The 23,657-nt window shown below is 40.1% G+C and overlaps 1 protein-coding gene across 1 annotated transcript in view; it reads left to right on the top strand.

Annotated features, from left to right (window-relative positions):
• SHANK2 (SH3 and multiple ankyrin repeat domains 2) overlaps positions 1-23,657 on the top strand; it is a 319,337-nt gene that overhangs the window by 73,563 nt on the left and 222,117 nt on the right. The window contains exons 10-11 of the mRNA XM_009334543.1: positions 16,724-17,033; positions 21,528-21,697. Coding sequence (XP_009332818.1) covers positions 16,724-17,033; positions 21,528-21,697 — 480 coding nt within the window. The remainder of the gene's footprint in view (positions 1-16,723; positions 17,034-21,527; positions 21,698-23,657) is intronic.

The raw sequence follows: 23,657 nt of genomic DNA, 5'->3' as shown, positions 1-23,657 counted from the left end.
CCCCCCCCGCCCCAGCTTTCTCCTGTAGAGTGACAGAATAGATAAGAAACATTAACTAAATTTACAGACAGTTTTCCCCAACAAAAATGGTGCATAGCAACAATAGCCCTGACAGTTCAGCCCTTTAAGGAACACTGATGAAGGTTAAAATCGGTCAGTAAAGCTTAATTAGTGAGATTCTAAAATAAAATCCACACTGAGACAGAGCAAGGTGATGATAAGGAGAGATAATCTGTATTTAATTTATGATGTTATTTACCACTAGCAATATGTATTTTCAGAAAAGGCTATCCATTCCTGTCAGTTAGTGATCAGAAATTCTCATATAGTCTCTTCTAAAAAAGCCTAATTAATTTTAAATGCTAAGCGTCTTGATCGTGTAAGCTGAAAAAAGTACTAAGAAAACCCTGCCCATTCTTTTAGATAATGGACCAGTGGAGCACTAGTTAAAAATGAGTTTCCTAGTTAATATTTTGAACCTCGTCTGTTGAAATATTGACGATGTTTGAATAATGAAATGGAAGGCTTACTGGGTTGTTCTTCTGTTGGAGTTGTACTCTCCAGAGTACGATTCACGGTGATTTCTGTGAAAATTTTTCACTTTTGTTCCAAAGATTATTCCACTCCCTTGATGGGTCAAAGAAGCAAATTGGTTTTCTCCGTTTATTTTGCTAAATTTAGGTTGCACTAGAATACAGGGCAACAGTAGAGGTAGGGATAAACTGTGTGGCTTCGTACAGCTTTCAGATTGAAATGTGACTTGTGATGATGACGGGCTGTGGAGAGCTACCTTCCAGCTTACCTGACTGTTGTGAACAGGGCTGCACCCTGTTTGCTCTTCCCGGTTATGTGCTTAGAAAAATCCATGAAGTATGATTGTTAGAAGGAATGGTAGGGGGAGAGGAGAAATACTTCAGAATAATTTCTATGCTTTTATACTGTTCTATTCTTCTCGTTATCCTACACAGGTCCTTTTCTATTGCTCTGTTAAAGTCCTCTATCTTGCATCATTCAAATGTTCCTTTATCTCTTGACTGAAATTCTGGTCCCGTTAGAGTCCATAGCAAAAGCCATACCACCTTCCCTGGAACTAGGATTTAAACAGCTGTGTCTTTCCCGTTTATTCATTACTTAACAACCTGTAGAGTAAGAGGTGCATCTCTTCCTAGTTAAGCCAGTGTCAAAACTCTGTGACTTTGTGAATGGTATAGGAGCTTGCTCAGAGCATTTATGTTTTGTAGTCTTTCCTACCTAAATTTAATCACCAGTCGCAGTCACTCCTGCGTCTTAATTATTTACTGTATTGCTTTTGGTTGCTATATGGCTTGATAAATCTTTATGTTAAACTGGTGTCTGGTATTCAGAAACTGAATAAGATTTGAGAAGAGGCTGTAGGAATTGCACCTTACTCCTTGGTGCAGTGTTCAACGTCCAAACGTACGCTGCTTTCTTGTTTATACACTACATGACATACACTTTCCTGAGTCATTGAGTACTGTGATTCCTAATGATCTTAAAGCAGTAATCCGTTTTCATTTTCTCCATTGAAAATCTCTTTCAGATTATATCTCCCAGATTCACTGGGAATCACTGGAATTTCACTGTATTTTCTTCCTATTTTCCAGTCCTTCCACCTCCATTTATACTTTATTTCTTGACCTCAGATGTGTCCTGTGGGTCCCATTTATTTCTCCTCTTTCTTTTCTGCTGATAATTCCTTTGATGTACCTTGCAGCTTCCCAACATAAAGGAAAGCGTGGTCCTAGCCAGGGGGACTTAGGGTGAGTCATTTCTAAATTTCTTACCAAATTCTAGACCCGGAAAAAGATATTAAGACTTTCTGGAAAATTTACTCTTGCGCTGATTCTATAAAAGTTTTCCCCAACTTCAGAAATTTCCATTTGTTCTTGTTCTGTTTCACCACCCTCCCACCAGTCATCGGCCAGCTGAGGGAGTGGTCTCAAGCCTTCCCGACCTCCACTGGGAACATGGCAGGGGGGGGTGTGAAGAATCTTTGACTCTGTTTCTGTCCCCTGTTGCGGCGGAGGTGTCCTGGGGACTGTGGTCACCTGTGTGTTGTCTAGAAGCAGTGGTTCCTCAGAAGCCAAAGCTGCCAGGGGCTGCTTGCAGGATTGCTGCACCACAAATTCCTGGTGAAACTATGTCTGATGTCCACTGGTAGAGCCGTGGGCTGGATCTTTCCTTCATTTGAGGTCTGTCTCTATTACAAACGCTAGTAAACAAAAAAATATTGAAAGCAATTTGAATTTGCTTCTCAACTGAAGCTTCCTAATGTAATATCTGAAATATATCTGAAATACATATTTTGTTACCCTGTTTTATCTGTTCTATCTTACATACACTATGTATCAAAAGAAAAAAGTATTCTTCACGCACTTTTTTTTTGCTTAGAAAGACATACTGTTTATTACTTAAAATTCTCATACCTGAAGTTGTGCCCTTGAATATATGAGTACAATCATCATAACTTAGTTTAGATGTGCTTCTGTAGATGACAACAGGCTAGATCCTAGGTGGTTAGTGCCGAATGATCCTTCCTCTAATGAAAGTGCTCGTGGACACATACAGTAGTTACACGTGTGTGGAGGTAATACCAACATGAGAATGATTTCTCTCCTAAACACACAGTCTGCAATTACTCTGAAACATCAAGGATCTGCACCTGAAATGCCATGACTTAGTAGAGAACAACATATGCAATTTGCTTATTTATACAATTACTCTCCTTTCTCTGATCCCCTTCTTTTTTAGGGATGTGCATTGCCATTTCCTACTAGCTTTATTTGCATCACTTCTTGTCCGGAAGAAAACAGAGTTATTTTGAAACTTGAACACGGAAGTCAAATTTTATTGTAGTACTCATGATGTCTGGGGGTGTGACTGCCAAATAATATCCAGAACACTTCTATTTTCATAGTAATGTCTTGGATGTCAGCCATGCATTTTCCACTGAATTAGTGAATATCATGTAGCTGTATCTACCACTGCTGCCAGAAACATAAGAATAAATGGTAATATTTCTGAAATAGTATGTACATAAGATTACTTTTTGATAATGAGTTTTAAGTTTGCACCTTCTTTGTTCTTTCAATTGATCTTATTTACCTGCTCTGACTTACTAACCTATATAAACAAGAGAGTCCTTTTTCATATTCTTGTTACAGAAAATCTAAACTCAGCTGTCACTGCGCCATCTCAAAACTTAATCTGCAGGCAACTTCAAGAAACAGGCTATGCTGGGTGTGGGGGGAGCGGAATCTTCTCTCAACATTTCCAAACATTGTAAAATGCAAGTGATAATGTCTTGAACCAGAAGTAGGCATAGTATTGCTAATATTACTTTAATTATTAATCCACCTCAAAAACTCTTCAGTGAGCAAGCCTTCCTTTCTCAATGGGATTAACCACTAAGAACACTACAAATGCTGCAAACACCTACATATTTGCACAAAGATAACCCCCTGTTGCAGCGGATACATTCTTTTTTTATCCTTTCTTATTTATACCAGCATGATTCATTAACAGTTATTTCTGAGATGAAGAAATGTAGGCTACCAATATAATTTAAAATGCTGTTATTTTAATGAATAAGTCAGCAATGTTTTAGTTTCTTTTTAACACCAAATTTCTAAATGGAACTAAGGATAGTGAGACAATTATCAGCTGAAATTATTGGGTTTTATTTTTTAAAGATCCTGCTTGATAACATGACTTTAGATAGAGCTTGCTCTCCTCTATTTAGAAGAGAAGATATTTTGAGCGTTGAATGGTTGCATTGCATATCTGCTATCTGTAGCGTAAAAGACGATTGGAAATTTGCAGTGAGAGACTCTCTACTCAGGTAACCCAAATGCATCATCTCAAAAGTGTAAGTATAACTTACTTGGTGCTCACAGTGCTAGGTCCACTTTGGAATTGAGATGATGAGAATAAGAGCAAATGAGGAATTCTTGAAGATCACTTACACTAGACAGGAGGGAGAAAAATGTGTGCAGGGGATAACGTGGGGTGCAATAATAATGGTTCTCACTAACTCCACATTTGAGAAGCTACATCTACGATTACGTAAATGCTTTTTGCTTTCTAGTCTGTTATGCAAGTCTCTGGGATATGGAGGTCTTAGTGGCTTCTTCTACACTCACGACCCCCAACAGCATTCTCTCCTTAAATTCTCCTCTCACTACTTGCAGATTCACGGGCTTCAGGGAGGCTGCAGAGTCAAGAATTTAGTTCTCTTGGCACTTAGTTTCTGGTTTTGTTGATAATACCTCTGTGTCGTGGTTTAACCCCAGCCAGCAACTACGCACCACACAGCCGCTCGCTCACTCCTCCCCAGTGGGATGGGGGAAGGGTAAAAGTGAGAAAACTCGTGGGTTGAGATAAAGACAGTTTAATAGGGAAAGCAAAAGCCGCGCACACAAGCAAAGCAAAACAAGGAATCCATTCACTCCTCCCCATCGGCAGGCAGGTGTTCAGCCATCTCCAGGGAAGCAGGGCTCCGTCACGCCTAACGGTGACTTGGGAAGACAAACGCCATCACTCCGAACGTCCCCCCTTCCTTCTTCTTCCCCCAGCTTTATATGCTGAGCATGACGTCCCATGGTATGGAATGTCCCTTTGGCAAGTTGGGGTCAGCTGTCCTGGCTGTGCCCCCTCCCAGCTTCTTGTGCCCCTCCAGCCTTCTCAGTTGGTAGGGCGTGGGAAGCTGAAAAGTCCTTGACTAGTGTAAACACTGCTTAGCAACAACTAAAACATCGGTGTGTTATCAACATTGTTCTCACCCTAAATCCAAAACACAGCACTGTACCAGCTACTAGGAAGGAAATTAACTCTATCCCTGCCGAAACCAGGACACTCTGCCAGAATAAAAATGTGCTTCTTTTGCTGCTCTACTGTAAAATAAGAATGAAAGTGGTAATGCACATTTTTGTCATTAAATACAACATAAAGTAGCATGCACCTGTGGGAAGCCAACCAGTAGAGTGAAAAGCTTTCACAGTTCTGTAGTTCCTTTGCTGACAGTTCAAGCCCAGGTGTGTCTCCTCTGTAAAATAATGTATTCTTTTCTCACTGAAAATATTACCCTCAAAGTGCAGCAAGGTATTAAAAAGATATAGCAATGTCATATTAACTACTTGATTGTTCCCTCCCCTCTTCACAATTAAACTTTGGCGTATAAAGATTGGGTGATTTTTTTTCCCACTGTTAGACATTTATGTGATGCGACCTCCTATAGATCTTCCTCTTCTAGATGAGCTACCTCATAGATTGTTTTCTTGCCCCCCCCCCCATTCTATCCCTATCCATTTGTCTTCGTTGCTAATTTTATGTCACTTTGCCATGACATGATACCTTCTAGAAATTCTCTCTCCTGATGCACTCGTATGTGCCATTTATTTCCTGTTGTCTCTGGGTGGCAGGCAGATTATCCTTAGAGAACTGGTGGTGGAAGCAGTGAAAGGCGACTGTAGCCATGAGAAGAAGGGAAGATGAGATTGAAAAATGGCAGTGAAGGACACCAAGATTTAAGAGTTGAAGATAAGGGAGGAGCTGGAGCTAAAAGAAGATATTGTGGATTTGTTTCTTTGCTGTTTTCTTATAATTCCTGCCTTGGGCTAACTCATGCATGAACTTTTACACCATGGCTTGGTTTCTTCTGTCATTTGCCCTGCAGTGAATCAGGAGTAACTGTATGTTTGAGAAACACTTGAGGCAAGGATGGGCTATAAAGCTGGCATTCATAGTAGGTGCACTTCTCCATCCTTACACACCTTGTGCTATCATTTAGACTTCTGCACAGGTACTGTAAGATGTTGTCAGAGCAGAGTGGGTGCATTTCCTATCTGATGTGCTGGGGGAATAGTGCCAAGAGATAAGAAGCCTGGAGAATTGGATCCAACTGGCTGACACCTAAAATAGTACACATAAATTTACCCAACACCCCCCACCCTCCCAGTAATTACAGCTGTGTATATAAAGTGTACTAGCATAATGCACGTGCCTGTGGCATGCCATTTGACCACTTTGGCTAGTTACATATTTCGTAACTTCTACAAGAGACCAATTTTTTTTCCCCCATTGAGAGCAATATACACTTTTCAGTTAGGAAAATGGTGTTATTCTAAATAAAACTGACATGATCCACCAACACTTTTGGAAGCACAGATGCTTTGTCCCACTATTTACTAAAGAGGTTCACACTTAGATTAAAGCAGTGAAATCAAATCACTGAATAAAGCCTGGAACAACATAATGATTTAAGGAATTCGTTGAGAGCTTTTGGTAGGAGGAGAGTTACACAAAGGCAGAATTAGATTGTTTTCTGTACAACACCAGAACACAGAAACAGCATGCAATCCAATATTGGTACGTTTGTTTTTCTAAGCATCTTGTGTAGTTTCATTTGTCTTTGTTCTCCTCTGCAACATCAGACTGCAATCCACAAATTTGTACACTGCATCCAAGGCCCATCAGCGTCAGACGTGAAAAGAAGAATCAGGCATCTTTGTTTGCAGGAGCTACCAGCCATGAAATTCTCCTCTCTCTGAATGACACTTTTTTCTTTTTTTTTTTTTCCCAGCATAAACTATGTGGGTTGGGATATGCACAGCCCCCTGATGTTAAATGATATTTTTCCCAACTCAATGTATACATAATGCAAAGAACGAAATTAATTTGTTGTGTAATTCAATGCTTCTGAGTGGTGCTGCATCAGGACTAGATTTCCCAGTGTATCATTATTAGTGGAGAAAATTGCACCAGCCTCTCACCAGCTTGTTTAAAGAGCATAAGAATTTGTAGTGGGGTATAATTATATTTGATTTGTATTTTCTATCTTATTGTTGGAGGTAAAAGAATGCAGCTTCAGGGGTTCACACTTGAATGCTTTCGGTTCAAGCTGATAGTCTGCGCTAAATAGATCTTTCTGTCCAGATACCGTATAAGTTGTTAATCTCTTGCTTCAACGACACTTCTAAGTAGCTGGTTACTAATAGTCTGCTGCTGTATAAAGATGGACAATTCTGCATGAGTTCTACTTGCTGATGAAAAGAGACTGTGAAATCAGCCCAGTCCATGTTTAAAGAAATGCCATCAAAAAGTAATCAAATCAATTAAAGTAGTTTCATGTTTTATCTACTGCAAATCACCCATTGCCTTTTTTGAAAGGATTCACAAAACCTATTTACTTTTTAAAAGATTTTCTTTTTCCTTGGCCATGCTACAGTGGAAAGGTCTTCACAAACAGCAGAGAAAACTATTTGTTATCTGGGTGCACAAGTGTATCGAAGATAGATACAAATATTTATTGTAATTATTTGTACTATTCAGAGTCAGGTTTGATGTTACTTTCAACCCAAGCATGCATAATAGAAATGAGGGGCTATGGGTGTTCCGGGAGTATAAAACCTTGAGAAACCCTTGTCAGAGCTGGCCTTCCCATTCCCCACCTCTGGCTGAGGGAGAATACTCTGCAGAAACAGAACTACATAAAATACAGGTTTTTTGCTGGGATAAGTTGCTTTTTCTTTATTGCAGTATACCTGTTAGAATGAAAGTGAGCCATACATATTTTATTCAAATAGGCTGCTTTCTTCGACATTGCTGATAGGTTTCAATCATATTTTAAAATTCTCCCTCAGCTATTGTAGCTTTCTCTCATTGCATTTGCTTTTCTCTCTCTTCAAGCTGCTACTTGCAAGACATCTCCCTCATTATTGGCCATTGTTTCCTCCCCACTTCCAGCCTTTCACACGAAATCGGAGGGTTTCATTTTCCCACCTTTTAACCTTCCATTGTTCCGCTTTTATCTGCACCCCTGACCCAGATTCCTCATGCAATTGCAGGCTACAAAGCAGCCTCTCATCCTTGGGGACGGAGGTTTTATTTCGGTTCTCAGGTAAATTCTGATCTGTGTATCTGTATCGCTGCAGTCAGAGCTTCAGATATTTGCAGATATTGCCACATTGAGCCTGGTAAATTTTTTTTAAGAAAGGGTAAGCCCATGGTATTCAAGCTCTTTTGGACCATAATTTCTAAACCTATTATCTTCTAACCTATCAAAGAGATTTCAGACATTTGTTCTGACACACAAGTTTTAAGCGATACTTAGCAATTTTTAAATGTGATCTAAATAGAAGATTCTCTGTATCTTCTTGATGTTGTGTAAGCATCTGAAAGTAGAGCCTTAAGATGAGCATGTCTCCCTTCTGCAGAAGCATGCAGCTCTTTGGATGTTATTCTTGCAGTACTGCTGTCATCTTAGTGAAGGCTTATTGATAATCACGTGAGTATGGTACGAAAGAGGGATTGATTTTCATTTCCCATGATTTTAAGCTCATTTATGTGTGGCAACTGTATATTCATCAACTTTTAAATTCCTTTGAAATGTACCCACGAACACATACACCTCACATGCTTAGTTATTAAAATACTTCTAATAACAGGAATTACGTAAAGTGTTTTCTGCAGAACTGGAGAGCCCAGCAGTGGCCAGCTCACCACACAAAGAATTGCTTCTAATGATGAAACCTCCCAACTCCTTGTTGTTGTTTTTTAAGCAAGTTCTGTGAATGGGCTAGGTTCCTCGGGAGACCAGAGTGAGACTGGCCCTCGTCACGTAGAGCAAAGTTTGGGGCCGGCAACGTAGCAGAAATGCCAGGTGACGGAAGGGATGTCTGGCACGTGGCTATGGAACTTGCACTGCTATTTTTTGTTTTTCTTTCTAATTGATAACTCTTGCCATCTGTTCCTGAGCCATCCCTCTGCTGTCCTTTCCTACACACAGTCTCCTGCCCCCATCCTACCCTTCAAACTTGGTCTGACTGCCTGAAGGCGACTACCAGGAGCCGACTGATACCAGTAGTAGCTGGGTGGTAAGGAGATGCTAACAGTGATGTGGCAAGAGAGATACTAACGCTAGGTCAGCTAAGGCTGGGCTCTTCGAGCATCATTTGAGTGGGCTCAGATGCTTCTCTCTCAGTGCTGGTTTAACTGCAGTTTTCTGAGCAAACTCCCCAGATTTTTTTTCAGAAAAAAAGCCCCCCAAAAACAAACCCTTTGCTTTATACAATAGGTTTTGTTGTTCCCCTGAGGTGGATTCCTTCCGAATCTGTCACCACTGCCTGTGTTCCTGACCACCTTGTGGCTTTCTGGAATAAGAAGGTAATCGAGAAGCACTGTACCAGCCTAGGGTTGGGTTGGTTTTTTTTCAGGAGTCTTTTTGTACTTTACAGTCTATATTTGAATCTGTCTTTTCTTGTCTAACTCTCCATTTGGTGGCTTAGCATACGGGAAGCCTATTTTATAGTGGAGAGAAATGCATTTATACATGCTAAGAACTGTATTTTTAACAAAAACCTGGATGTGTATACAAGTTAAAGGGATTTTTCTGGCAAGAACTCCAAAATGGACAAAATTTAAAAAAGAATAAAGCATGGCAATCATAGCTGTGTTCTACCATTATCTGAGATGCCTTTGCTTTTAGAGGCGTGTAGGTGGGACGATTAAATAAGAGCATAGGTTTGGTCAGATAATTTTTTGCTTTTTCTAAAGGCATTTAAGTGCCTAAAAATAGATCCTTCAGAGTATGTCAGTCAGTCACTGGTTTTCCATAGATATTTAATGGGAGCTATCGACTGAAATACCTATGAAATTTGGGAGCCTGACGTTACAAATGTACAAAAAAAATGCTCATCAAAATGAACTTAAGAGCCCATGTTTTGATTTCTGCTTAAGGTGGCCTTTTCTTCTCAGACACATCCCCATGCAGAGCTCACACACATTTTCCTGAGCACCTGCAGAAGCAGTAGGGAAATCAGGGCTTACCTCACCTCTATTTGTAATGTTCTTCATGGTTTTTAGATTATAGATGCTAATGGCTTTTGGGTTGTGTGCTAGCATAGTCAAATTATTAGGTTTTTGTCCTGAGCTAATAATACCGAGACTACCATTGTGAGTCAGAAAATCTTTCAGGAAAAGGTGGAAGCTGCTGGAATATTTTCTTTTTTAATTTCCCAACACCACAGATTTTAGGACTTCAGTTAAAATAAACAAATTCTAATAAGCTATTAGTGAAAATTAGAAAAAATCAAAAACTGCAGCTGCAAATAGTTCACTGACTTCCTTGATTGTCATATTTTCCAAATGTACAATAGTGTTTATTGCAGTAGGCTCTGCCATGTGGGAAGAAATTATATTTTCTGCGTTGGGGAAAAGACAGACAGTTAAATGGAATAAAATGATCACTCATCAGGTGGTATATCTGATGGTGTAGATCGGAAGGAGTTCCCACAATTTCCATGAAACTCAATAATTTCAAGTGACTTTAATATTTTTTATGTGTTTATGACACTGATTAGAAACCTCTAGATGATGAAATGCTACAGCTCCGGCAAGAATCTAATAAAAATACCCCCTGGGATCGATTTTGATTGACTACAGTTGCCTGTCTGTTTTTATTTTACTGTATATGAACAGACATGAGTGAGCACAGTTGAGTTAACCCTTTCCTCGCCTAACTGCTGTGATTAGGTTCTTAGGCTATGATTACTTTGAAACGCTGACACCCCCATAAAGGAGAGGCAGTTTGAGGGTTCGACTCCCAGGTTTCTACACCAGTGTCACCTTCTCAGTAAAACGCCCAGGACGTTCTGCTTAGGGAAACACGAGCGACGCTGAGATCCCATCCCTTTGTGGGTAGTTAATGCTTATGGCCTGTCCGTAATGTTCCGTGACCGGTGTTCTGGTTATTAAAGCGCAGAACTGAGCAGAGGGAGGCAGTGGTTGGCTTCTTTTCCTGTGGGCACGACAGGTAATTCTCCTCTTGAAGTATGCGGGGATCAATCTATGCTCTCTATTGTCAGTAAAGTATATTGCCCTACACTGTGTAAAATGAAGATGCACTCCCTAGGAAACCTGTGCCCCCGGGCATTAGGGCGATGCCTGGAGCTAAGGCGACACTGTGCAGCGGCACAGCCCTTACGTTACCACGTGGTTGCTAAAAGTAAGGATCGCCAGCAAGCGCTCGCCTAACTTTTACCAAGGACTATCTCAGCCCCATCAGTAAGCAAAAATTAAGATTTCGGTCTCTTTCTTGAGCATTTCAGGAACTACCACCAGAAAACTCGCTTCTGTCGGTCTCCATTTGGCTATCAGAACAGGAGTACTACCAGATACTGAGGTTTCCATGCAGAATTCACAAGCCCTCGCATACTGTTGGCTAAGTTTAGTTAGAAAGCTCTACAGAAATGTAAAATATTATTAATAATTATAGCTCCTTTGTCATTTGTAGCTCCAATATAATCAAGGAGTTTGAATGAAGATGTTAGAAGAAGTAACGCACAGAAGCTTATAATTCAGATTAGTGGCACGGTTGTTCTGGCATAGCAGTTCTCGTTCTGGAAACAATATTGATTCTTCTGGGGAGCTGATTAATGCACATATGTATAAGTTAGTGAATAACAGTTCAAAGTTATTCTTTAGAAAGCTTTGTATCTTTTCAAAGTTAAGAAGAAAATTCTTCCTGTCAGGTAAAGACGTTTAATGATGTACATATGCTGTGTCCGACATTTGCGCTGGTAAGATTTCCACCTGCGAAAAATAGTTACTTTTAAAAATAAATTCAACCACAGCGTAAAATTCTATTAATTTAGAGAAATATTCCTTTCTTTATAAATTAATAACTATGTAAACACTGTAATGTTAAATTAGGTTTAAACTATTCAATTTATTTATGCTTACTAATTCTTTTCAGTGTTATGTTAAATAGGAGATCATTATGCATACAGAGGTTAAATCCATTTAAGTCATTTATGTTCTGTCTTTCTTGAAGCAGTTTTCTCAGTGAGAAAAAGACCTAATTTTCAAAATAGATGCATTAGCCATCAGCAGAGATGTCTGAAATGGAATAAATATTTATTAACTGTTATATAGTTTGTAGTATTTGAAGACAATTTTTTAATGTAGGTTACTCTGCTTTTTTTAAACAGTGACTTTCCTGTTCTTTGGAATCTTTATATCTTACATTTAACTAGTTATGCTTAGAATTTTTGTGATTGTTAGCACCTCCCCCCTGCTTCCTATCTGCCTGTTTCAGTTATTTGCTCTGCCTCTGGGAGCATGTTTGCACTGGCTGGCACAGCTATCTATAGATTTTTTTTTTCAGAATTAGTACTTTAAAAACCGCAATGGCTACATGATTTATTTTCTGGCATCTGCACTGAATTTAGCGAAACGGCTTGGTCAATTTTTCATATTTTTACCCTGTGCGAACAGAAATTCTGTTTTATTCCAGTGCAATGGAAGGGGAGTGGAAAATAATTGTGCTTGTATCTCATCTGTTTCAGACTGGAATATAGGCCATGTTAAGATACTCTGTTTAGTGGCAGTTTTGTCTCTGTTCTTAACGTAGTCATTGTGTGAAGCTTGGTGCGATTGGTACTTTTCCTCAAATCGGCTCTTTGGATTATTGCAGTCGGCAAGCAAATAAATAGCAAAAAGCAAATAAATAAATAGCAAAAAGCAAATAAATGGCAAAAAGCAAATCAATAACACAAAGCCTCTGTGCACTGAGTCAGCTGTGCAAGTTTAAAAGCTAAATGCACTTCTACAGCAGCTCTCGTCTCTGACAAGGTTTTCCTTTCCCCAGTTGCAGCCTGCGGAGCGCTGCTGCGAAGTACCTTTTCACGCCTCGCTCCCCCCTGCCCTTTGCAAATGTGAATTTTTGGCCCCCTCGGAGCTCGGGCCGCCTGCACCTCCCTCAGCCCGGCGTTCGCTCCCGCACAAACGCAGCCAGCGCTCGCGGAAGCAAGAGTATCGTCTGCAAGGCTGTGGCGGTGGAGTTCACATGACTAATGCTGTGAAAGATAGCAAGATTTCTTTTTCTTTTTTTTTTTTTTTTTTGAGCAGCTCCAGTCTATGCACAGTTGGCTCCCAGCTGACAGACAGAATGTGGGGTGGGCTTTGTCACCAGAACGCTGGGTACTGCATGCCCAGCTATGCTCGCAATTACACAGTGCCCAGAAACCTGCTGCTTATGTCAGGGTGCAGGCAGCCTGAACACATAGAAATTGGGTAGCTTTATTTTTTTTTTTTCTTATTTTATTTTATTTTTTTTGCCTCTTTCTTCCCAGCAAAGGTTATATAATGAGGGGATTGCTGCTAAAGTAAAAAGGGAAAATGAAGTCTTTGTTAAATGCCTTCACAAAGAAAGAAGGTAAGCAATGAAAGCAGAACACTTTGATGTTTCAGACCGGTTTTCTTGTGTACATTTGATATGATCGGCTTAGTGACTCTATAATTAATCAATTCCTGCAGTTTCTTTTTCAAAATTATTTTGTGTTAGACAGTCCATTTAGGCAACTGATTTTTAAGGCTGGATGTGACTTTATTCATTTTAGGTGTTTCTCTGAAGAGTCAAGTAGTTATAAAAATGTTTTTGTTCCCTAAGAAATGCATTTGAAGACACGTAAGGAATTTCCTAGGTGAATTTTGTCAGTGAATGGTGCTGAATTGCCCCTTCAGCTGTATGAAATGCCAGGAATAGAATTCTGAGAGCTGGAGGAAGGATTAAACGGTACTTTCAGGTACGCTTTTAGGGATGATAATTTTAAACTTTAGGGGCATGAAATTAGTTCAGACATTTTCATGTCATTTTATATCAAGTGTTTTTCCCAAACAAGTTTTGCAACAGTTATTCTTACAGTTCTGAACATGGTGAAATATTAGGGAGAAACAGTGTCCAACAGGGGTTAAAGCGTGGACATTTGCATTTCATCATTTTGTGTTGTAGTTATTTTTTTATTGTGAAAATAATATAAATAATGCCTATAAGAAGCAGCTAAAAAAACATCCACCCACTTACAGTTTGCAGATTGCTGGGGAAAAGAAACAGTTGGGTGGAATATTAATCACTTTAGGCACGGAAATGCTTATTTTTAACTCTTTCTATAAAAGATTTGTGTTAGACACACGTCAATTGGTGTAATTAGTTGTCCCCTTTCCTGTTTATTTTCTGTAGTAAAGGCTAATTTTGCTTGTAGATCTCTCCTTAAGAATAGAACATTAATAGCAAAGCAAAAGCTGACTCCTAAATGGTCATGTAAAATCCTTCTAAGGTATGTAAGGGAGAAAGAAGTCATTTAATCTGGCACCTGGAGAGTGTGTATACCCTGTTTTTCAGTAGGAATGACTGTGCCAGTTTTGTTTTTTCTAAAATCTGTCGGTATAAACGTGCTCAGCAATTCTCCGTCCGTCTTGTCGCCGTGCCTGAGCACCGTGCCCCTCGTGCTCCCTCCCACTCCCGCCAGAAGATATCCCACCAACCTCTCAAAAGTTACAGTAAACATCCCCAAAACGTTGGCAAAATTTAGTTTTATCAGTCTGTGGCTGGAAGGCTCGGCAGTCTGCTTGGAGTGTTACCTGTTTAAGTTCATGAAAAATTAATATCTAAGGGTCAGATCCAATTTTTACTGAAGTCCAAGACATACTTTGGTGACCCTAAGGGAACAGCATTCGACCTTCACGTAGCAAACCTGCATGTGCAAAACATTCCCTATATTCAGTTTTGTGTGCTTTGTCCTTTACTGAAATTATTACAGTAGCCATTCTGCTTTATTGTACCTGGGAAAGATCCCTGCCTTCAGTGAAATAATTCCTAGAGCCGTATGCCGAATGTCAAAAACACAGGGATGCACAAACGGCATGTCTATGTCAAATACATCAATCTAGAGGATCTGTATTCCAATTTTGGAAACAAGTGCTGTGAGTTTTCTTTAAGTTAGTACTAACCGGGGCTTTCACCGTGACATTTGAAGCACCAAGGGGCTTTCAGTGACATACTCTGCTGCTTTGAAATCTTAAAAAAATATGAAATATGAAAAATTTGGAATATTCTGAAAATTAGACAGAGTTTCTGCCAGTTTCTAGCATAAATATTGGACTTCTACGCTTTATCCCCTTTAACAGCTTTTAAAGACTGCTTCCCTTATTTCAGCCTTGTTTCAAATGAATTATTGTGGAAATGAATTTAAAGCCCTTGCTCTCTCTGCACACTCTTCTCTTGTTTGTTCTGATGTTGTTGAGCTATTTACCAGAGAAAGTTTCAGCTCGTGGGAAATACAAAGGATGTTATTTTAAAATATTCAGAATTGCAGTTAATCTTAAACTGATTCTGGTGAAAATTATATAAGCCATTCTTTTCCTTGCAGTTCCATCTTTATTTTCTGTTACAAATATGCTTTCAGTTTTGCTCTGAAACCTTAAATTTTGCTGTGTTCTCTCAATTAAAGGCTGTATTTCAAGGCAGGACAGATTGATTCCTATGTATATTCATATTTATATGAATTCATTTACTTGCACAGTATGACAGACATTCTTATTCTGGTTTTTGTGTGTTTTTGAAGGGTATTGAGTGCGTAGACATTTCTGGCACTTTATAAATGGCACTTACTGGCACTTTAGACATGTAGGATGATATTTTGTGGGGCTTCTTTCCCAATTGAAATATGATTTTTTTTGAAAATTACAGCAGCTCAATAAAGTCCTCAGAATAATGCCTGCCTGCCTTTTGTTAGTTATACTACTGCGACTTTTCAGATGTAAATATGTGCACTTTGGATCAAATCCTGCGACCCCATGAGTTCCACTGAACTAAATTAATGAGAGTAGTTGCATGAATGGGGACCGAGGCAAGCATGAGTTCTCAGGGTCAGATCCTTTATTACCTTATAAGATGGGTAGGAAATGCCATCGCATCTAGTGATAGCTGGGTGCCTTTTATTAGGAAATTTGCCTTTTAAGTTGCACTTGGAACTAACTGACCCACTACAGTGAGAAAAGGAGATCTGGAAAATCTAGTGTCTGCTCGTACAAATTCTCGTATGACTGCAGCACTGTACCGATAACACTGATGAAAGGACGGGCCCTCTGGTTTGTGTTAGATTTTTATTGCCCTTGCTTTTGTTTTCTGTTATGACTATTTCATTAAGTAGTATATTGCAGCCTTTGGATACAGTCGTGTTCTCTCTGGGACACGGCACGTGACGAAGTGAGTGTATTACCCTCGGGTAATATGTTCTATATACAATAGTAATAGATGTGGTAGAAATGCCTAGATTAGAAAGAGAGGAATACCTAGGGATTACAGCAATGTAATAGAGTTCTGCCAGGAGAAAAATCTATGTCCTCAATTTTTAACCTGGAAGACGGGGATAAGGTGACTGTTAACACTACAGACTTCGGGTTAGGCTTGAACTTGCAATGGAACAAAATTCTCCCAGTGTGGGTGCCAATGGGAGAAGGAAGTTAGATCATACATCAAAAATTCTGCTGATCAGCCCTGTTCTGTAGCTTTCTGATTGAATATGACAATGTAGCACAAATATGAACTTTCCGAGACTCAAACTTGGCAATAATGAGGTGTTTCCCGTTTCCTAGGCCATAGTTCAGACTGTTCAGCAGACTCATGCTGCTGGTGTTGCCTAACTATTTATTAAAGCCAGTAAACAGGTTAACGTTGCCCAGTTGTTTTTGGTTTTAATGATGTTTTAAAGATAATTAATTCTATTAGCTATGCAGGCAAGGTAGAGTTTCTGTCTCCGCAGAAGAAACAATGCCATATGTTGCTAAATCTTTTTATGGGGTGGTAAACACGTATGAGTGGTGAAATCATCTGAGATTACCCTGGATGTCTTTCTTTACACAGTGCCCTTTAGAGAGGCTCCCACCTATTCAAACAGAAGGCGGAGACCTCCAAGCACCTTAGCAGCACCTCGGATCTTGCTTCGTTCCAACAGCGACAACAATCTGAACATCAACAACCTCCCTGAGTGGTCAGCCTCCTCCTCTGCTTCTTCACACCGCAGCCTTTCACCTCATCTACTTCAACAGATGCAGAATAATCCTAATGGAACTGTAAAAACTGTGGGGAGTTACACTCCGTCCTCCCGGAGCCGGTCGCCATCCCTAAACAGGCTGGGAGAGGATGCCAAACGGCAGCAGCACAGGCACATCAGGTGACTTTTTGACTATTTGCACAGCATGAGATATCCCTAACGTCATCATGCTGGACTGCCATGTTCTTTTATGTTATTTATGTGCCCATTTTGCACTTTATATAATATACAGGTAATAAAACCTCAGCACAGTGGAACATGTCCAAGTGTGAATATTTTAATTGGAAGCTCCAGCCAAAGCCAGCTGTTTCCTCACAGAGCTCCAGCAGCCAGGCAGACTTTAAAGTTCAGCAAAGCTCAGCAGTGACTTATCACTGAGTTTGCACCTCCAAATCAAGGTGCTAGTTCTCAAGATCTTTTAATAGTTGAAATAATGATTATATTTAACAGCAAAGTAAAATGTTTCTGAGATACTTGGTCGCTCCATGAAACTATTGGTCATGCCTGAAATCTGTGTTGGAGCTGCTCATGGGTGGTGAAGCGGAAGCTGTTTAAGTCCTCCCTTCTGTAGATGTGTGGTGAACCAAAGAGGAAGATAGAGGGAATAACTGGGGGAAATAAGTGGGGCTGTGTAGGAGGCTGGCCGAGAGCAAAGGGGGCTTCTTGAGATGGTGGTGATTGATGTCATGGGCTTCTTTCATGATTATCCTTGCTGCAGGGTTTTGCATTCCCTATGACTTTGCTGCTCTTCCTTTTCTCTTGAATTACAAATGTGATTTAGCAGGCGCTCTCTGCAAATATCCTGCAGCTTTGTCCCACTGGAGAGCAAATCCTGACTAATTAGTGTGATGTAGGTATTGTAAGTAATACAATAAAACAGAGGATTGTGCCTGAGTTTTGGTCACAAAAGGGGACTCCAGCTTTGTGAAGCCACTGCCCTTTGAACAGGCAATTACAGCTTCACTTTGAGGAGGACTTGGGAACTGCATCTGTCAAGTGTGCAAGCGATGGAGCTGCACCAGGACAAGGGGTTCAAGCGCAGGGCTGCAAAAATGAAGGGAGGCAGAGCTGAGTACTGATGGAGAGAATTAGAGCTTAAATGTTTTGACCAAACACATTTAATTCAATGGTCATTTAAAATGTCAGGCTTTGTCTGTCCTGTTTCCGACTATCAAAAAACATCTGCTGTTCAGAGTAGAAAAGGACATGAGTATTATTAAGAAATGCAGCTGTTGGTTTCTCTCTGACATTTGTAGGTGTGATGAATCTTTACGTGAGTTTTCAAGTCAGTAAACCAGAATGTCGTGTAGTTGAAGCTGTCACCTGTTACCTTGCACATTCTCCCTCTCTCCTTGGCTGTAGGGACCCAAACTGACAAGCGCTATTTGTGATAGTAACAGTACTGCCAGAGGGTGGAAATATGGTGCGTTGTAAAAAAAGAGTCGTCTGAAATGTAAGAATCACTGGAAGGAACAGGACACAAATTTCTTATGCCAGGGGTTTCATGCAGTAGAGCAAACTCATCTTACCTTGTTGTACGTTACAGAAACGGCAAAAACTCGTTTGGTTATAATTTGGGTGACGCTTCCTCACAGAGACCCGTATCAGCTTAAAACCAGGTTGTAATGAGGCTTCGCTTAAGTGAGGAGGTGCTTTTCAGAGAATGCGTGCCCTTGTACTCCACTAGGTACGGCTGATGCCACCAGAGTGGGTGGTTTTACCTTAGAGTCAATGATTATTTTGGCTGGGAGGGATAAAAAGTGCCTTTTCATCAATATTTCTGGGATAATGCACTTCCAAATTCTTGAAGTATAAAAAATCCTTTGAGGCAGGGGAAGAATTAAAATTTTTTTTTGAATAAGCAAACACTTATTTGCTTTGACTTTATTCAGCCACTTTTCCCTTTCTGAAAGCACGTGATTTTGAAAACTAGCACAAATGATAGTGGAAACCAATTTAATGCCTGAAATTTTGTGGAAATAAAATTTTGGTCTTTCTCTTAGTGCATCAGTATCACAGCTACTTAAACTGCTACCCAGCTGCAGAGTTTCATATGCACCATCAAGACTTGTTTCAGAGATGTCCAGAGCACGTGCAAGTACTGAGAAGAGAGCTGGAGGCTCTCTAAATTTAAAGACAACTAAAAGGGTTTTATATGTAATTTTTCCTGCAAGTAATGCCTTTTCTTGCCACCGGCCTGTTTTGCAGTCATGAATGGCACCTTACGTGACACTTTCCTCACAGATTTTGTTTAACTGTATGGCCACCTACTTACTGTCAGCTAAATGTGGGAATTGTTGCTGTCTCTGCTTATTATTTGCAAATAATAATTCGCCATGAAGCTGTTGTTCCCCTTAGATGAAAAAGCCCTTTTTGATACAGCAGTAGATTGAATTCTGGAGCAGAAGCAGCCAGAAGGGATAGGTTAATTAATGGAGAAGGTTCGAGTACGACAAAGGGTTAATGAGGTTTGTGGGGTTTGCTTTGTGGAAAGGAGAGGGCTGGAAAGCGATGCTGGAAGGGGTGCATGTGATCTTTACAGCCTGTGTGGCTCAGGTGTTTATCTTTTCGTGAGGCTGCTGCTTTTCATACCAAACTGGTTTGGGGGAGGGAGCTGGGGGAGGCAGGGGAGCTGGCACCCTTCCTGTGGAATTTGTCCCACGGTGATTAGTGAAAGGAGGTGCCAGCACAGCCTCCGTCAGGGCTGAGCCATCAAGGGTGGCCACCTTCTTCTGGGCGAGAGGGAAACACGTCCACACGTCTTCTGAAATCTCCGCATCCTCCTCCTGCTCCTTCGTGGCATGGGACTTGCTGGGCTGGGAGCCCAAGCCAGGGACAAGGTCGGGAGAGGAAAGATCTTTTTTTTAGAAGTCATCTATCCCATGTTGCAGCCCTGATTTCCACTAGTAAGCCTGTCTCATGAGAAATGATGCATTCAGTGCGAAGATCAAATGTGCCATTTCCCCCTCCTCTTTCGGTAAAGAGAGAAAGTGAATGAATCTTCTGTGATAGGAGTTAAAGAAGATGCTGGGACGTAACATTATGAATAGCTGCTACCTGGCTGCTACCAGACTAGGCTTAAAATAAAGCTTGATAGAAGTGGAAATTGGATGTGTAGCAACAGTCTATAGATCTGGATTTTTTTTTTTATGGTGATGACTGTTTCTTCGCTTATAAGGAAAAAGAAATGGAGCAAAAGAACTGAAACCCAAACATCATCTTTTTCTGTCTTCCTTTAAACAACTGCGAGAGTTGGCTGGGGTTTCTGATGCAAACTCCATCACAGACGTGCAACCGGAGCTCACTTTTAAACACTGAAGTACGGCTTATCTTTATTAGCGCCTGTTCACAGTAATGGGAGAACAGAACAGTGAGGTGAAAGGGGGATGCTATTCCAAATGGTAAAGAAGTTACTGCAGGAAGTGTTCCTGATACGAAAGATCCACTGTGTTTGGCTTTTTACCAGACAACTTCTTCTTTATCTATATTGAGAGCCTTATTGACTCCTATTTTTGTAGGAGATTGGTTAAAAAAAAAGGGTGAAGAAACAGTAAACTCCAGCCCTCATATTTCATTTTGCTTATAGCAGTTTGAGATCTTTTCTTGCTCCTTACAAGAAAGTAAGCAAAATGTTACAATGCTAGACCACCGTTAAATCATTCTTCTTCCTTTGGTACTCTATCTTTTTCCTATAAATCTTTATGAATATTCTTCTTTCTTGATAATATTTTCTGTTTCTAGACTTTCTGTGCAAGACCTCAAGTTTTTATGTTTTTTTTTCCAAAAAGTTGAATAGTAGTGTATTGCAAGTTTGTTACGATATCTCCTATAGGTTTCCCACCCTCTTTAATATTTGCCTGTTTCTCACCTTACATTTTTGGCAGCTCACTCATTTTTCAGGAGGTTTAGTAATGATCTTATGGATCGTTCACTGGCTTTCAATAATTTCTTCTTTATACACCACAAGTAGATTGTGTGTTGTTTGATGACCTATGGCTTCTCTGGGCATACCACTCTGAAGTCACTGGGAGAGCTATTGATTGCCATCAGTAAGAAATGATCTTCTGGAGAATATGTTAGCCATAAGAACCATGCTTTGTGCAGATCTAAAATTTAGCTCCAGGCCTTGGAGTGATGAAGTAACTTGATTATTCAGTCCATTCAGTTAATAATTCAGTTGTCTTGATTGTTCAGGTAACGTTACAATAGTACAAAGAGATCCATTCCCAACAATAACTGTAAACGGTGACGTTTTAAAGTCTTTCCGACAAATTGTGATGCTTGTAATGTATGATTTGCATATACATTTTAAACTTCATCAGGGTCTGTGGGTGTGCAAGTTCAATTCGCAGAAAAACTAAAAACTTCAGTGTTATGTGTTTTCTAGGCCATCATGGTCAGATGAATATTGATCATGTTTTGTATTGAAAGATTTCAACCATTAAAAGCATGTGTTTGGGATGAAAAACGTATATTTTTTCTGCAGGGTTAGATGTTTTACTGGAAGACAATTACGTTATTCACCGCTTAATTTAATCCTGCTAATGCGATGGTAAATGATTAACTTTACCCATTTTAAATAATGAGTTAATGTTTTTTAATTTCAATTTCCAGTGCCGTTTACAATCCTAGTGCCAACAAGGATACTCTGTCTGCCTTGGATTATCAGGGTCCAAAACGCAAGCTTTACAGTGCTGTACCTGGAAGACTATTTATTGTCGTAAAGCCATATCAACCTCAAGGAGAAGGGGAAATTCATCTGCACAAAGGAGACAGAGTCAAAGGTGAGTATGTAGTTAATTTTGAATCGACATTTTCTTCTGCTAGATGGAAATTTGATTTTAAAATTCTCTTCTATTTCAGGGGAAAATGTTCAGTAAAAGTGCTTTTATGCATTTGTTTCTTTACAGGGTATTTTGCTCCTAGTTCTATTTTGTAACCAATGCATATTCAGCTACCATTTTAACTGTAAGTGACTGCAAAGTACTACTAAAATTCAGAAATATATGCAGTAATAGCAGCATTGTCTTTTACACAGAGCACGTAATTTGCTTCTGTAGTCATAATAGAAAGACAACTCCAGGGCTTTAAAAGGTTGTAAACATGTCAGCTATCTAAGCAGCTCAGGAAGGAAGCAGGGATAAGGTCAAGTCTGTTTCAAGCCCTTTCCTCAAGGAACAATTTATTGGTTAAGTAGAAGAAGTCCCCTCATGAGACAGGATAAGTAGGTAGGTAGAACCTACTGTAAATATTTTGGGGAGTTTCGTGGTTTAATCTCAGCCAGCAGCTGAGCACCACCCAGCCGCTTGCTCACTCTTCCCCCGCCCCGGTGGGATGGGGGAGAGAATTGGAAGGGTAAAAGTGAGAAAACTCGTGGGTTGAGATAAAAACAGTTTAATAGGTAGAGCAACAAGAATATACAAAATAAGTGATGCACAATGCAATTGCTCACCACCTGCCGACTGATGCCCAGCCAGTTCCCAAGCAGCGGTCACTCCTCCCCTGGCCAACCCCCCCCAGTTTATGTACTGAGCGTGACATCCCATGGTATGGAATGTCCCTTTGGCCAGTTGGGGTCAGCTGTCCTGGCTGTGCCCCCTCCCAGCCTCTTGTGCACCTCCAGCCTTCTCAGTCGGTAGGGCGTGGGAAGCTGAAAAGTCCTTGAGCTCAGCAACAACAAAAGCACTGCTCAGCAACAACTAAAACATCGGTGTGTTATCAACATTGTTCTCACCCTAAATCCAAAACACAGCACTGGACCAGCTACTAGGAAGGAAATTAACTCTACCCCAGCCAAAACCAGGACAGGGAGGAAGTGTGGCGGTGCATGTATAATTTCTGTCCACTGGTGCACTTCCCAGCTAAGAATATGTTAAAATCAAGGCCAAACTTTGTGTTATTATTTTGAAGACAGTAAGTACGTCCAGGTACAGCTGAGAAAGTGGGCAATGTCGTTTACAGGATTGACCTTCCTAAGGGTGCATTGTTATGCAGTTTCAGCTGTGGTTTTGCACATCCAGGTAAACCTGGTCATGGAATAAAAAGACTTTCTGCTCAACCCATACAAACCAAATACCAGTTACGGAAATCAAATAAACGGGAATAAATTCAGTGTCCTAAATAAAAGTGTTAAGCAGCTGAAAACTTCCTTGCAACTGAAACTGCGTATCTTACAAAGGAAAACTTCAAATATCTCCTCCCTTGAGCCTGCAAACAGTATTTGGAAAAAAATGGGGAGCCCATTAGAAGATATTTTTGTATTTTTATTTTTGGGTGTGGCTGATTCTGAGGCGTTTTTGGGTTTAATAATTTTCGTTAAGCCTTCAGAAGGTGTAGGACAGAAATCTGAAGAATGCTGCACTTCCAGATAAAACATATGCAAGATTCATTTTAAATGCAAGGGTGAAGGAGGAAGGTTAAACTTAGGCGAGCTGGTGATGTCTATAGGACTGAAAAGATAGTTTTGCATCCTGGGAGATTGTGCCCTGATCAGGTAGGAAGCAATGATTATGATCTAAAGAAGATAGCGCACAAGAACTTTTGGAAGAGCCCATATGAACACTTCATAAAACATTGTAAAAGTTCTCAGTTAATGGAAGTTATCTCGCCTAGAGTAAAATTAATAGAGGGCAAGCAAAGCTCTGAGGTTATAGAATTTCTTTGGAATGCCAAATATCAAATAAAATTCAAGTCATGAAAAGCAGAAGTCATCTTCAAATTCAAACAAAATTGACAGAGCTTCGC

This window comes from Pygoscelis adeliae, unplaced genomic scaffold, assembly GCF_000699105.1.
Source record: "Pygoscelis adeliae isolate BGI_AS28 unplaced genomic scaffold, ASM69910v1 Scaffold171, whole genome shotgun sequence".
Lineage (NCBI taxonomy): Eukaryota > Metazoa > Chordata > Aves > Sphenisciformes > Spheniscidae > Pygoscelis > Pygoscelis adeliae.
Note: the sequence above shows the minus strand (reverse complement) of the source record. Positions and strands in the feature narration are given on the sequence as shown.